General features: G+C 47.6%; 1 protein-coding gene across 1 annotated transcript; it reads left to right on the top strand.

Moving 5' to 3' along the window:
* The first annotated feature begins 3,324 nt into the window (after window positions 1–3,324).
* On the top strand, window positions 3,325–7,202 carry LOC124653820 (purple acid phosphatase 22-like). The gene is made up of 5 exons (XM_047192886.1): window positions 3,325–3,406; window positions 3,552–4,019; window positions 5,765–6,631; window positions 6,740–6,828; window positions 6,916–7,202. The coding sequence occupies exons 2-5, from the start codon at window positions 3,588–3,590 to the stop codon at window positions 7,130–7,132; spliced, it is 1,605 nt and encodes a 534-aa protein (XP_047048842.1). The 5' UTR covers window positions 3,325–3,406; window positions 3,552–3,587; the 3' UTR covers window positions 7,133–7,202.
* The last annotated feature ends 4,846 nt before the right edge of the window (window positions 7,203–12,048 follow it).

Below are 12,048 nucleotides of genomic sequence, written 5' to 3'. Positions count from 1 at the left end.
CTTATTGCTTATAATAAGTTGTTGGTGCACATAGGTGAACCATTGCTTAGAATAAGTTGTTGGTGCACATAGGTGAACAATAGTATATAGGCTTTGGGCTTGACAAAGTAAACGCTAGTTTTATTCCGCATTTGTTAAGCCCATCTCGTAAAAGTTTTAAATCGCCTATTCACCCCCCCCCTCTAGGCGACATCCGTGTCCTTTCAGCGGCACACAAGCAACTAGCAGCGATGAGGTGGCGATGAGGTGGCGACGCGAGGTGCGAAAAATCACTATGATGGCAAGTGTCTCAAACTGATCCCCAAGGTCTAAAAACAGTATAGCCTCAGAAAAAAAATTTGTCGAAATTTCGGAGGTGCTCCGGAAAGCGCGCAGGCGCCAAAAAAATGTCGCTATAACGGCCAGTGGCGAAAAGTGATCGCCAAAGTGAAAAACCAATGTAGCCAGAAAAAATTTCGGAAGTGTTTCCAGACTTTTTTTTTGCTCCTTCCAATTCTTTACTGGCAGCCGAAACTTATCTCACGGAAATTTTTCTACAGCACAAGATGATATTAGAAGGTAACAGCTAAGTAGGAAAATCAATAAAACCCAATTCTACACGGACTCTGTCGCGGCAGAGAAACAGCACGAATCCGTGTCGCGGTAGGACACAAGGTATATGGCGGATGTATATGTCTGTGGCGGAAACGATCTGGTGGGTGTATATGGTGGGTATATATGGAAGTGGCGGAAGTAGATGGTGGATGTATCTGGCAATGGCGGAAGTATATGGTGGGTGTATATGACGGTGATCTGCGTATGGTGCGAGTGGGCGGCGGCGTGACTAATATGACCAGAACTCGAAACTCTAAAGGAACTAGACGCTAAGACCAGCAACTCGACACGAAGATGCAGACACAAATTCAACTATGCAAAACTGAAAAGACAATGCAAGGCGTGGAAGGGGGTTTATGGGACGATATGATCTAAACCCTAACCGTATTTTTTTGGCTTTTTCGTGGTTTATGGGTATGATGGCAGATGCAATCTACACTAGGAAAACAGTAAAATCTCACCGAGCAACCTGAAATCTGATACCACTTGATAGGGCAAAGGTGGCCGATATTTCGATGAGACGAGGATAGATCGATTTGTTGGTGGAGTTCGTGCTTGACGATCCGACTACACGTGCAAAGCTCGTGCGCCAATGCAATCGCTAGGACAATCTCCGGGAGTTACTGATCTTGCGGATGCGCGATCAGCCTGACCAGCGAGGGTCTTAATTCCTACCTGAAATCGAGAACAAGTAAGAACTAATATTGCAATCAGAATATTGTGGATGAAAGATGAAAGCTTTATTGAAAAGGTGGGATTCCGAATAGTCGGTTTTGTTCTGGGCGTTGGCCTCAAAAGAAGTGCACGAGAGTTGCAGCGATGGCTAACTTTTAATCTAATCAAAATCCCAGTCTAAACGTGACGGCTATAGGGGTATTTAAAGGAGGAAAAGGTGGGGTTTCGGCCAGCCATACATATGGTGGCCGAACCAAACCCTAGAAGGCCTTTCCCCCTTCAATACGGACTCTAAAAAGTGGTTGACTTAATTCCTGCGAAAATAACATGGGCCTGGTCCAAAACTAAAGGTGACACAGCACCATAACATGTTATGGACAAAATTATGAAGTGGAAACTCTATATTTCGTCCATGTCTTCATCTCTTCTTATGGTGGCTTCAAAGTTCTGAAATCTCCACTTGCGGCGTCATCTTCAATCCTCAAATGCTTGCTGCCATCTCCTCCATGTGTGATCATGCTTCAATGCTTGTCCTCCTCATCCACGCTTGGTCCATCATTCCTAAGAGTAACAAACATATCTGATTTAGGCAGCATCATATTCTCATGTATGTGAGGAATAGTTCCAAGAAACGAAAGTACCTGATAGTTAAGTTGTTTGGCACGAGCTCGAGTGATTGGTCCTTGTATTTGTGTGGCTGTAGGTACAGCGGTTGTATCAAGAGATGGGATGTCCTCATCATCCCCTCCGCTGCTTCCGCCGCCCTACTCCGACGAACAATCCGCGCTCATCCGCCGCCGCATTCGCGCATCCGCGACCACCACCGCATGGCTTGCGGCGGCAGCTCCGGGATGGGAGGCAGTCGGATTGGCGACGCAAACTTGCCGCCGCGCCGCCCAGTCTTCTGCTCGGAGGCAGAGGGGATGAAGTGGAGCCGCTTCGAGGGCGCGTGGAAGGAGAGCGCTTGGCGGTTGACCAACTGGGGGCTCACGCATTCGGGGAAGCTCGCTCGCTAGTCCAATAGTGGCGAGGGCTCTTCCTCCGGAGGATCATGTCATTCCCTGGCGCCGCCCGTCGACGACAACAGGGAGGAGGAGGAGGAGGAGGAGGAGGCGCTGCGCGGCCTATTCAATAGCAGTGACTTCATCCTCAACCACGAGGAGGAGGCGACGGCGATCCAGCAGTTCGCTGTCATATCCGAGGTGGAGGCGCGCGCGTGGTTCCGCCGCGAGGAGAAGGAGGCCGTCCGGCAGGTGCGCCTGTACAAGGAGTCGCAGAGGGAGGCCCGCGTCCGCCGCGTCAAGCAGCAGATCATGGACCTCGACGCCGAGTAGGCCGCGTCCTCCTCCACTGCCCTCCGCCTCGCTGTCCTCCACCTCGCGGTCGTCGGCTGTCCCGTCCTCCGCCGCGCCTAGAGGCCCATGTAAGTATGCCGGGGCCGAATTTTGTTCATCGTTAGGGTCCCGCAGCGGAGGACTACTACATTATGATCTTTATTTTGCGATGCGTATGTAAATTATGTATGTATGACTATGAATTTCATCGTCGAACTTGTATTGCGATGAACAATTCTCCGTGAAAATTCGCTCGAAACTAGTTTTTCAGGAGACTGAACTTCACTTTTTCACTTTTTCAGTTCGTGTTTTTTTGCGCTTTGTTAAGAGATGCTCTTTTGATGGATTGATTAACCTTCTCCCAAAGCATGCAGAATTGAGCAATTGCTGAACTGACAGCTGCCATTTGATGTCCATGATCCACCTCTTGTCGAGCGAGTCTGCCCTTTTATGCGATTTTAAGCCTCTCAATCAAGCCGCATCTAGTACGGAGTAGTAATATTCCCCGGTCCTCATAAGCCATCAACCTCCAACGCATCCCATTCAGCAGCTGACGTGTTGCTTCCAGCTCCCATTCAGACAGTGACATTTGTTGCCAGGGAGGCTCGGAAGAAAGCAGAAAGGATGAAGAAGAGAGAAGCTGCGGTAAAAACTTGCAGCAATGCTAGCCTCAACCTACCTATCCCCTCCCTTCCTCCCCTTCCACCACCACACCGCCACCACCACCACCACCACCACCACCACGAGCGCGCATCCCCTCTCCGGCGACCCCAGCCGCCGTGTCCGCCCACGGCACATGTCAGGTACGGCAACCGCCCATGGCATCTCTCTCCAGAAACAGGATATACTCCCTCCGGATACCTGCGACATAATACGCACTGCAATAAAGTCTTCGTCTCTTAAAACTTACATTAACTTAATGGCGCGCGTTTACGTGTACCCTACCAGGTCCCGTGCTTCTTAAAGCCAAGGCCGTCGACGGCGATGGCGACGGCCGTGCCGACCTCCTCCTTCCCTCGCGTCGGCACGCGTAAGAAGCATACAATTGCCTTTCTCCTCCGCGCGCTACTGCTCATGTGCGTCGCGTTCCGCCGCGTCATCGCGCTGATCCGTATTTGTTGCCACATTGCGGTGGGCGTCCCGGTCGGAAGCGTCCTCGCCGTGGCCAGGGTCCTCTTCGCGGCGGCGAACGAGCGGTCTCTCCGGTGCATGAACCAGGCGGCGCTCGGGCGCAGCGTCACCGGCACGGTCGCCGGGGACTTGATGGTGGGAGCCATGGCGCACTCGTGGAGGGTGCTCGTGCAGGGGATCACGTCGCTGGCGTTCTTCTGCGCGCGCGCCGACGAGTACGTCCGGCCGCCGCCGAGCCCGCTGGTACTGACGGCGCACGACAAGCCGGCCGATCATCCCCAGCAGGTAATTAAGAATGCCGAATTCTGAGTCTCAAGTTTTTCTCGACAAAATTCAGTGGCAGCAAGCTCTCTTCGTTTGATATAACTCTGTTCTATCCGCTCAGCGTTTTGGTTTTGTACTAAGATAAACTTCAGTGTTTAACTACTACGCAGACAGTGGATAGCAATGAGATTAGTTGTAGCTACTCTTTCTGATATTCCAGTTAGCTCTGAGATTTGGAGTCCTTACATAAAAACAAAGACGCTGACATCGTCAATATGATAAGTAGTGGCTTCTTTGCAAGGCGAAATGTCATGTCCTTCCTCCGTTCCGGATAACTGTTGTAGATTTATCTAGAGGCGCCTTATCTAGATTCACATTATATACATAGTAAAACATGTCTAGATACATGCGAGTCTAGTCAAATTTGTGACATTTATTTCCAAACTGAGGGAATAGAAGATAGGAATTTTGGGGGAAAAAGAGAGCATATAAGTTAACGGATGTAGAGAGTGTGATTTACATGTCAATGCAAATTTCGTGGCCAAGCTTAATGTAATTGTGAAATACTATGATAAAAGCTTATCTGGAACAGTAAAAGATAACTGCAACAAAAGTTTCGAACTGATGATTGCACCAATCAGTTCACCCAAAGTCTGAACTGATGAAAAAAATATGGTAAAATGCTTTAACATTCTTCATGATTCTAGTTTCCACCATGTCTTAGATGCCGACTATATTTACTAATAGTGCATTGTTTGGGGTTTTGCAATATAGATTTCTTACCTTTAATACCATATCAAATTATATGCACCAACCGGGTCCAAATTAATAGAGAATGACAGGTAGTACTTAAACACCTACATGTCAATTGTACCAACTATAACCAGAAGAAATTGGCTAGGAGCGGTAGGGAAATGGTTAGCTTTCGTAGATACCTTCTTGGTGTATGTAACCCAAATTTTTTCATAATTGTGCATTTATATTTCACCCTTTCTCGACGTTTTGATAAAGCTCGGGTTTTTCTGTTTAAATATTTTCTATTTTATAAGCTCAAGTTTTGTACATAATCTTGTGATAGGGTTCTAAACGCAAGGCATAGATATTGCACACAGATTCGAGCAGTATTTTCTTTTTTAGTTGCAATAGTTTCGACTGCTTATTTTTCTACTTATACTTTTCAGAGTTTTTTTTTGCATTTTTGGGTTTAAAATTCTAGTTGCAAATTTTGTGCGTGCAGTTTTCTGCTTAGAAATTTGCAATCAAGTAGTTAGACATTATGAAATATGAGACTGCAATATTTCTAGTGCTAGTTTTTGGTTCAGAAATATGCACTTAGATATTTTTTTAGGAAAGGATATGCATTTACTCCATTCATTTCAAACTAATTGAAATTCTAGTTTTTTCTACTAATTTAAGTTTGACAAAGTTTATAGAAAAACATGTCAACATTTACAACATCAAATTTATATGATATGAAAATTCATTGTATGATGAATGTAGTAAAAAAAGAGTCGCTGTTTTAGATGTAGATATTTTTTACAAATTTGGTCAGACTTAAAATAGTTTGTCGTAGGACAAAATTTGAGCTTTGATTATTTTGGAATGAAGTATAGATTGTATGCACAGTTTGGAGCGTGAAATTGCTCATAAACATTTGTTTTGCCATTTTGGGTTTAGAAACGTGCAATTATTGGGCACTTTTTAGCAACTGTGTTTGATCTTCACGATATACGCACCAATTCACATTTTGAACTGGCAAATTTCAGGTGCATATTTCAGTTGTGGGAACAAACAAGATGAGGATTTCATGGGTGACGGACGACCGGAACGCGCCGTCGGTGGTGGAGTACGGCAAATCTCGGGGGAACTACACGGCGTCGGCATCAGGCGACAACGCGACGTACCGCTACTTCTTATACAAGTCCGGCGCGATCCACCACGTGACGATCGGCCCTCTCGAGCCCAGCACGACCTACCACTACCGGTGCGGCAAGGCCGGCGACGAGTTCACCCTCCGGACACCTCCGGCGTCTCTGCCCATCGAGCTCGTCGTCATCGGCGACCTCGGGCAGACCGAGTGGACGGCATCCACTCTATCGCACATCGGCGGCGCCGACTACGACATGCTGCTGCTTCCGGGGGACCTGTCGTACGCGGACACGCAGCAGCCGCTGTGGGACTCGTTCGGGCGGCTCGTGCAGCCGCTGGCGAGCGCACGGCCATGGATGGTGACGGAGGGTAACCACGAGGTCGAGGCGCTCCCCGTGGTGGAGTTCGCGCCGTTCGTCGCCTACAACGCGCGGTGGCGCATGCCGTACGAGGAGAGCGGCTCGCGCTCCAACCTCTACTACTCCTTCGACGCGGCGGGCGGCGCGGCGCACGTCGTGATGCTGGGCTCCTACGTGGATTTCGAGGAAGGGTCGGAGCAGCACGCGTGGCTGGAGCGGGACCTCGCCGGCGTGGACCGCCGGAGGACGCCGTGGCTGATCGTGCTGCTGCACGCGCCGTGGTACAACACCAACCAGGCGCACCAGGGCGAGGGCGAGGCGATGCGCGCCGCCATGGAGAGTCTCCTCTACGAGGCCCGCGTCGACGTCGTCTTCTCCGGACACGTCCACGCCTACGAGCGATTCGTAAGCCTCTGGCCATTGATCATCTTAGACTAGTGCTCTTATGTTTTTGCTCCGTTAATCAACTACGGTTTTGGTGATCAAAATGTTTTCCTTGTTGAATTGAACTAGACGAGGGTCTATGACAACGAGGCCGACAGCCGGGGCCCGATGTACATCACCATTGGCGACGGTGGCAACAGGGAAGGTCTTGCCCTCAAGTACGCACTCGATCTAACTGTTGTTGATCCATTTTCCTTTCCTTCAGATTTCGCAGTGATTTACGTGTTCTTGTTAATTTGTTGAAGGTTCATCAAGGATCACGAGGCGGCGCACCTGTCGGTGTTCCAGGAGGCGAGCTTCGGGCACGGGCGGCTGAGGATCGTCAACGAGACGAGCGCCGTTTGGACGTGGCACCGCAACGATGACGCGTATGCAACCGTCCGCGACGAGGTCTGGCTGGAGAGCTTGGCGAGTCCAAAGATGGTCATGGCAACCGCTGGACGTCGCCTTGACGAGTTGTAGGATGCTGCAGATTTCGTCGACCAAGCAGCCCAAGGTCGGTCGTCCGCGCGTTCCAGCCCAGCTCCGCGGATTTAGGGTTTTGGTTCTCCAAGTAGTCCCGCCAAAATATCGGTTGTCCATTCAGTTTTGATAGTTGTTGGTTTATAGTTAAAATTTACCCAAATTCTAATTAACTAGTGGTTGGGGCGCCCCATGGGGCGCCTCCTCACCGGTGAGGTGCAGTCCAATCAAGTAATCAACAACTTAAATGTTTCCATCCAGTTTCAGTAAATTGAAGCCATCTGGACACCAACAATCTCAAATTAACATGTTTGTCCTCCCTCACCAATAACTGAGATTGAGGTTGCACTTGGTTCCTGATTGATTTCCAATATCTGTAACTTGAAAAAATTAATTTACAGCAATGCCTGCCAGAAAACAACAAGTACATTTGATTTTTTCTTGACGGAAAGACAACATAGATACAAGGTTGAAACGATTCCATAACTATTTCGCACAGATCGAGCTAATGGTGTACACTAACAAAAGGCGCCCACACAGCAAACTGAGGCCAGCAGCTGATTCTGAAAGAAGCAAGGAAGCTAGAACAACAGAAGGTTTCCTGTCAGCCATCACAAATAAGAGCAGCTCCTCAGTTATTTCTCCATAGAACTATAGAAGTGTCATGGACTGTGAATCGAGATTTGTCTGTAATCCAATGAAAGAGCTGGTCTGTGAACGTAGAGACAGACGTAAGTGAAAAAGGAAATCAGAAAGAAACAAGTACATGACATTTTTCTAAGGGTAAAATAAGTACAAGATATTTGTTGTATACCTTTCATGAACTGCATGTATTGAGCCGTGAGGGCATGCATGTCATCATAGCCTACGATTGAAGAGCGGGCAGCCTCTGCGACAATCGTGAACCTACAAGAGAATGTAAGAACAAAAAAGAATGAAGCAGATAATGGATTACCAATTTCCTATTGGACAAAATACATATGTGGCCCTAACAAGTTTACTGCCAGCAAGCACATTATGAATATTGTTTATGGGATTCTTAAATAACTCCATAGTAAAAAAAAGATTTTTTTTATCAGGGTGGTTGCAGCAGTAGCCTGAACTACAAGCAGGTGCTGACAGAAACTCATTGAAAATTCCACTGAATCAAATAGTCCCTACATCATACCAGACAAGTAAATATCAAGTGGTACGTACTTTCCAAGATATACATATTGTCAAACAAAGCAATTATCAACAAACAGTGCATAAAAACTGACACACGGTGACCAATTACATTGGCAGATAGAGAAGATAATATCCACAATTGAGGGTCAAATGTTAGCAGGAAACTAAGCAAATACATGAGCTTGTTGGACAACCATGGCACCGACCACAAATACAGCCAACCAAGGACAGGTTCAATCTGATTATTTATTTCCTTTATGTTTCAGCTGAACAATATTTCTTTATTTGAATGTAGAAACATGACTAACACAAGGCAAAAATATGCTAGATATGATACTATCTAGATGTGATGTTGAAACAACATACATTTCTATAAGCATGGGACGAAATAATCAAATCGTAGCAATCGTCTTGCACATGCCTAGTGACTTATCAATAGAAATAAAAAGTCTGGGAGCTAATCTGGTAAAGGAAATGCAAGATAGAAACCTTGATTCGAACTAAGTTTGTGATTAAACCATTCAGCAACAAAATTTCCAACCATCCCAGCTTCTTCCCTGGATTGCTTCAAGAAGAACCGAATGGGTGGAGATGAACATACTAATTTACACCTGTTCACCATGCATCTTGATTTTATTATTTATTTTCATAAGCAATAGTCATCATATCTTTGGATGATCAGAGAAAATTTGTAGACCAGAAGTAAACTAATAACTAAGATGACTACTTTCGAAAATAAACAAGATGACAAGAACCATACACATACATATTCCTAAATCTTGTAGCAACCAGCCATGAGAACCATAAAATGGAAAAAAAAAAGACTCAATTATCATGTCACAAAGTACAAAGAATGGCATGGAAAAAAGAGTCAATGATCAGCATCATGAAAATCTTAGAATACATTTAAGACTCGGCACCAAGCCACCAACCATCTAAATTTGGCTGACCAGAGGCACCTGACACAAGAATATACTAAAAAAAGTTGAACACTGCATAATTTCTTCTTTCGTTGCTCCAATAAAATTCGCAGCTAACAATTTCTTGTTTGCAAATGTCCCTCTTTTTAATTTCCACGACCATGTGTTTCAGGGAGGTTACATACCAAGCTTTGTACTGGTTTCACAAGCATACTATGGCAGGGAGGACACAAAAAGGAACATACATGGGTTGTGAGTGCGTGAAATATGACACGAGAAGACTTTTGCAAAACAGAGACATCTTACATAACGTGATGAAGTCTGCCAAGGTCCACAGAAGCAAGCAAAGTTCTTTGGCTTGCATTGACCAAGTTTTGGATCTAAATTTGACCTTAAACAAGTAACATCATTGGGCACTACAGAAAATATGAAATTATTCATATTAAGAAGCCAAGCCATGAATGACGCAATGGAATCATGGATTATTCTTTGGGTAGAACTGTACTGTACTGTTTAACAAATATATACATTATTATAAAAGAAATGTCTACTTAGTAGGATTTAACGACCCTCCCTACAAAAAAGTATCATCCCAAGAAATACAATGATTTGTTCAAATTACAGTTTCAAAATACTCACCTCATTCTTGTGAGCATGTATGCCTCTTCGTTACTGCAACCTGGAGGGTAACCAGAGCAAGCCAACATATCAATTTCATAAGTAAATGAAGAAATGCAGAAAGACCATTTTGGCGAAGTATCCTCATTTTTATATTGCCCAAATCTTCAGTTTCAACGGTAAAGAATATCCACTTTTGCACAAAATTAAACCGGCTAATCTCATATACATTGGTATCATACATATCATGTATAAAAGGATGAACGACCTTGCCTGACACTACTTCCACCACCAGCCAGGACATAAGTCATGTTACATGATCATTGTCCATCACATAAATCTGTTCAAAACCACACAAAAAAGGCAGAAAATTAGGCCAAAAATGAAAGCTGTTCAATGCTAAATAAAACATATCAAAAGAAAAATCTGCACGTACGTAATATAGATTAACTATGGTATTTTTTTCCGAAACACATGGGAGACATTCAGTTTGATGTTTCAAGCTCATCATGGGAAACCAGAAAATCATGAACACCTTGTGGGGGGGTCCAAAATTATTGATACGCAAGCCTGAAACTTTTGTCCTTTGGTTAAAAAGGGTAATCACACATTTACCCTAACCATAATTAAAAATGAAATCAAAATAGCAGCAACTTCGTTGCAACCCCATAGCACCTGAATTTTGCAACCAGGTACCTTGCATTTTACGAACCTACAGTAAAATCAACTTAGGATAAGGCATTATACAACAAAAGCAACGGAATATGCATAATATTAGTGAAATCAATGTAATAAAACACATGGGATCCACATGGCAGAAAAGGGTGCCAGTGACCATTTGTCCCTTTCTTACTCCAATGTAAATCAATGCTAAATAGTGAGAGGAGTCAAATAATATATGTTTGGATACAAATAAAGGTTAAAAAGTGTTGAGTATCGTGATTATTTAGGAAACAATAGATAGTGTAGGATTCTATTCTACCTTGCCTTGTACTCCAAGTAGATCATTGTACTCATATATATTGCCCATGAGGCCCAAGCAATACAACAACGATTCCACCAATCTTCTCTCTATCCTTCTACATGGTATCAGCCTAAACTCGATCAAAACCCTAGCCGCCGACCGCTTCCGCACCGCGCCGCCCCCGGGACGGCCGATCTCCATGATCGCCACCGGGGCCGCGCCGCCCGTACCTAGGGTTCGTCCGCCGGTCCGGTTGATCGGCTGCCCTAGACAGTCTTTTTCCCGATCACTTGATGCGGGTTTTTCTCTCTCCGCCGGTCGCTTTGATCGGCGTTTACTTTTGGTTTTCCGATCTACGGATCGGGTTGCGTCGCCCGTCGCCGCCATCGACCCTCGCGCGCCTCTACTTCGACCTCGGCGCGCCCGGCCGGCCTCTACTCCGACACGGTGGCCACGCGCACCATGGCGGCCCGTTAGGGCCAATCGCCGTCCGCACATCGCCTCGCCCGTCGCCCTATGCCTCGCCGTCACCGCCTCGCTCCGAACGGGACACCCGCAACGCCCCATCCCGGCGGCCTCGCGCCATGCGGCGGCCAATCATAGGCGCCCCACGCACGTCGGCCCGCCCGTCGATCTACGCCGCGCATGTACGGCCGCTCTGCCGTCCGTCCTCGTCGGCCTCATCTCGGACTTCGTCGCCACCCCGCATCCACCGAGCGGCGTCCTCGACCTCGCGCGCGATCGGCTTGATCACCCGCTCGCCGCCGCGATCCGCCTCATCTACGCCGCACGACCGACCTGGCCGTCGACCGCGCGCGCCTTCGCGGGTCCCATGAAGAGGGTCATAGTTCGGCGCGCCCTCTGCCGATCGAGCATCGGGCTGCCGCTGCGTCGCCCGTCGGGCCGCAGCGCCGCCGCCCGTGGTCCTCGCCGCGGCTGCATCGACCCGCTGCACCGCCGCTGCGTCGCCCTACGGGCCGTCGCGCCGCGGCGCGCTGTCCACGCCGCCGCCCGAGGCCGTTCCCGCGGCTGCCCCGACATGCGTGTTGCCGCTGCGTCGCCCCTACGGGCCGTAGCGCCGCGGCGCGCTGTCCACGCCGCCGCCCCGAGGTCTTCCCCGCCGTCGCCCCGACATGCGCGTCGCCGCTGCGTCGCTCCTTCGAGCCGTAGCGCCGCGGCACGTGGTCCACTATGCCGCCCCCGCGCGTTGACGTCTTCGTGGTATGCGTTGCGCCGCCTCCCTAGGC

This window comes from Lolium rigidum, chromosome 5 (assembly GCF_022539505.1).
Source record: "Lolium rigidum isolate FL_2022 chromosome 5, APGP_CSIRO_Lrig_0.1, whole genome shotgun sequence".
Classification (NCBI taxonomy): domain Eukaryota; kingdom Viridiplantae; phylum Streptophyta; class Magnoliopsida; order Poales; family Poaceae; genus Lolium; species Lolium rigidum.
The sequence above is the reverse complement of the archived record's forward strand: the minus strand, read 5'-3'. Positions and strand labels throughout refer to the sequence as shown.

What these genes read in the sequence shown, in the direction of transcription:
- LOC124653820 (XM_047192886.1), top strand. Translation starts at nt 3,588, where the DNA reads ATGGCGACGGCCGTGCCGACCTCCTCCTTCCCTCGCGTCGGCACGCGT. An exon ending in TCCACGCCTACGAGCGATTC is followed by an intron (nt 6,632 to 6,739) that starts GTAAGCCTCTGG and finishes GAATTGAACTAG; the next exon opens with ACGAGGGTCTATGACAACGA. An exon ending in AGGGAAGGTCTTGCCCTCAA is followed by an intron (nt 6,829 to 6,915) that starts GTACGCACTCGA and finishes AATTTGTTGAAG; the next exon opens with GTTCATCAAGGATCACGAGG.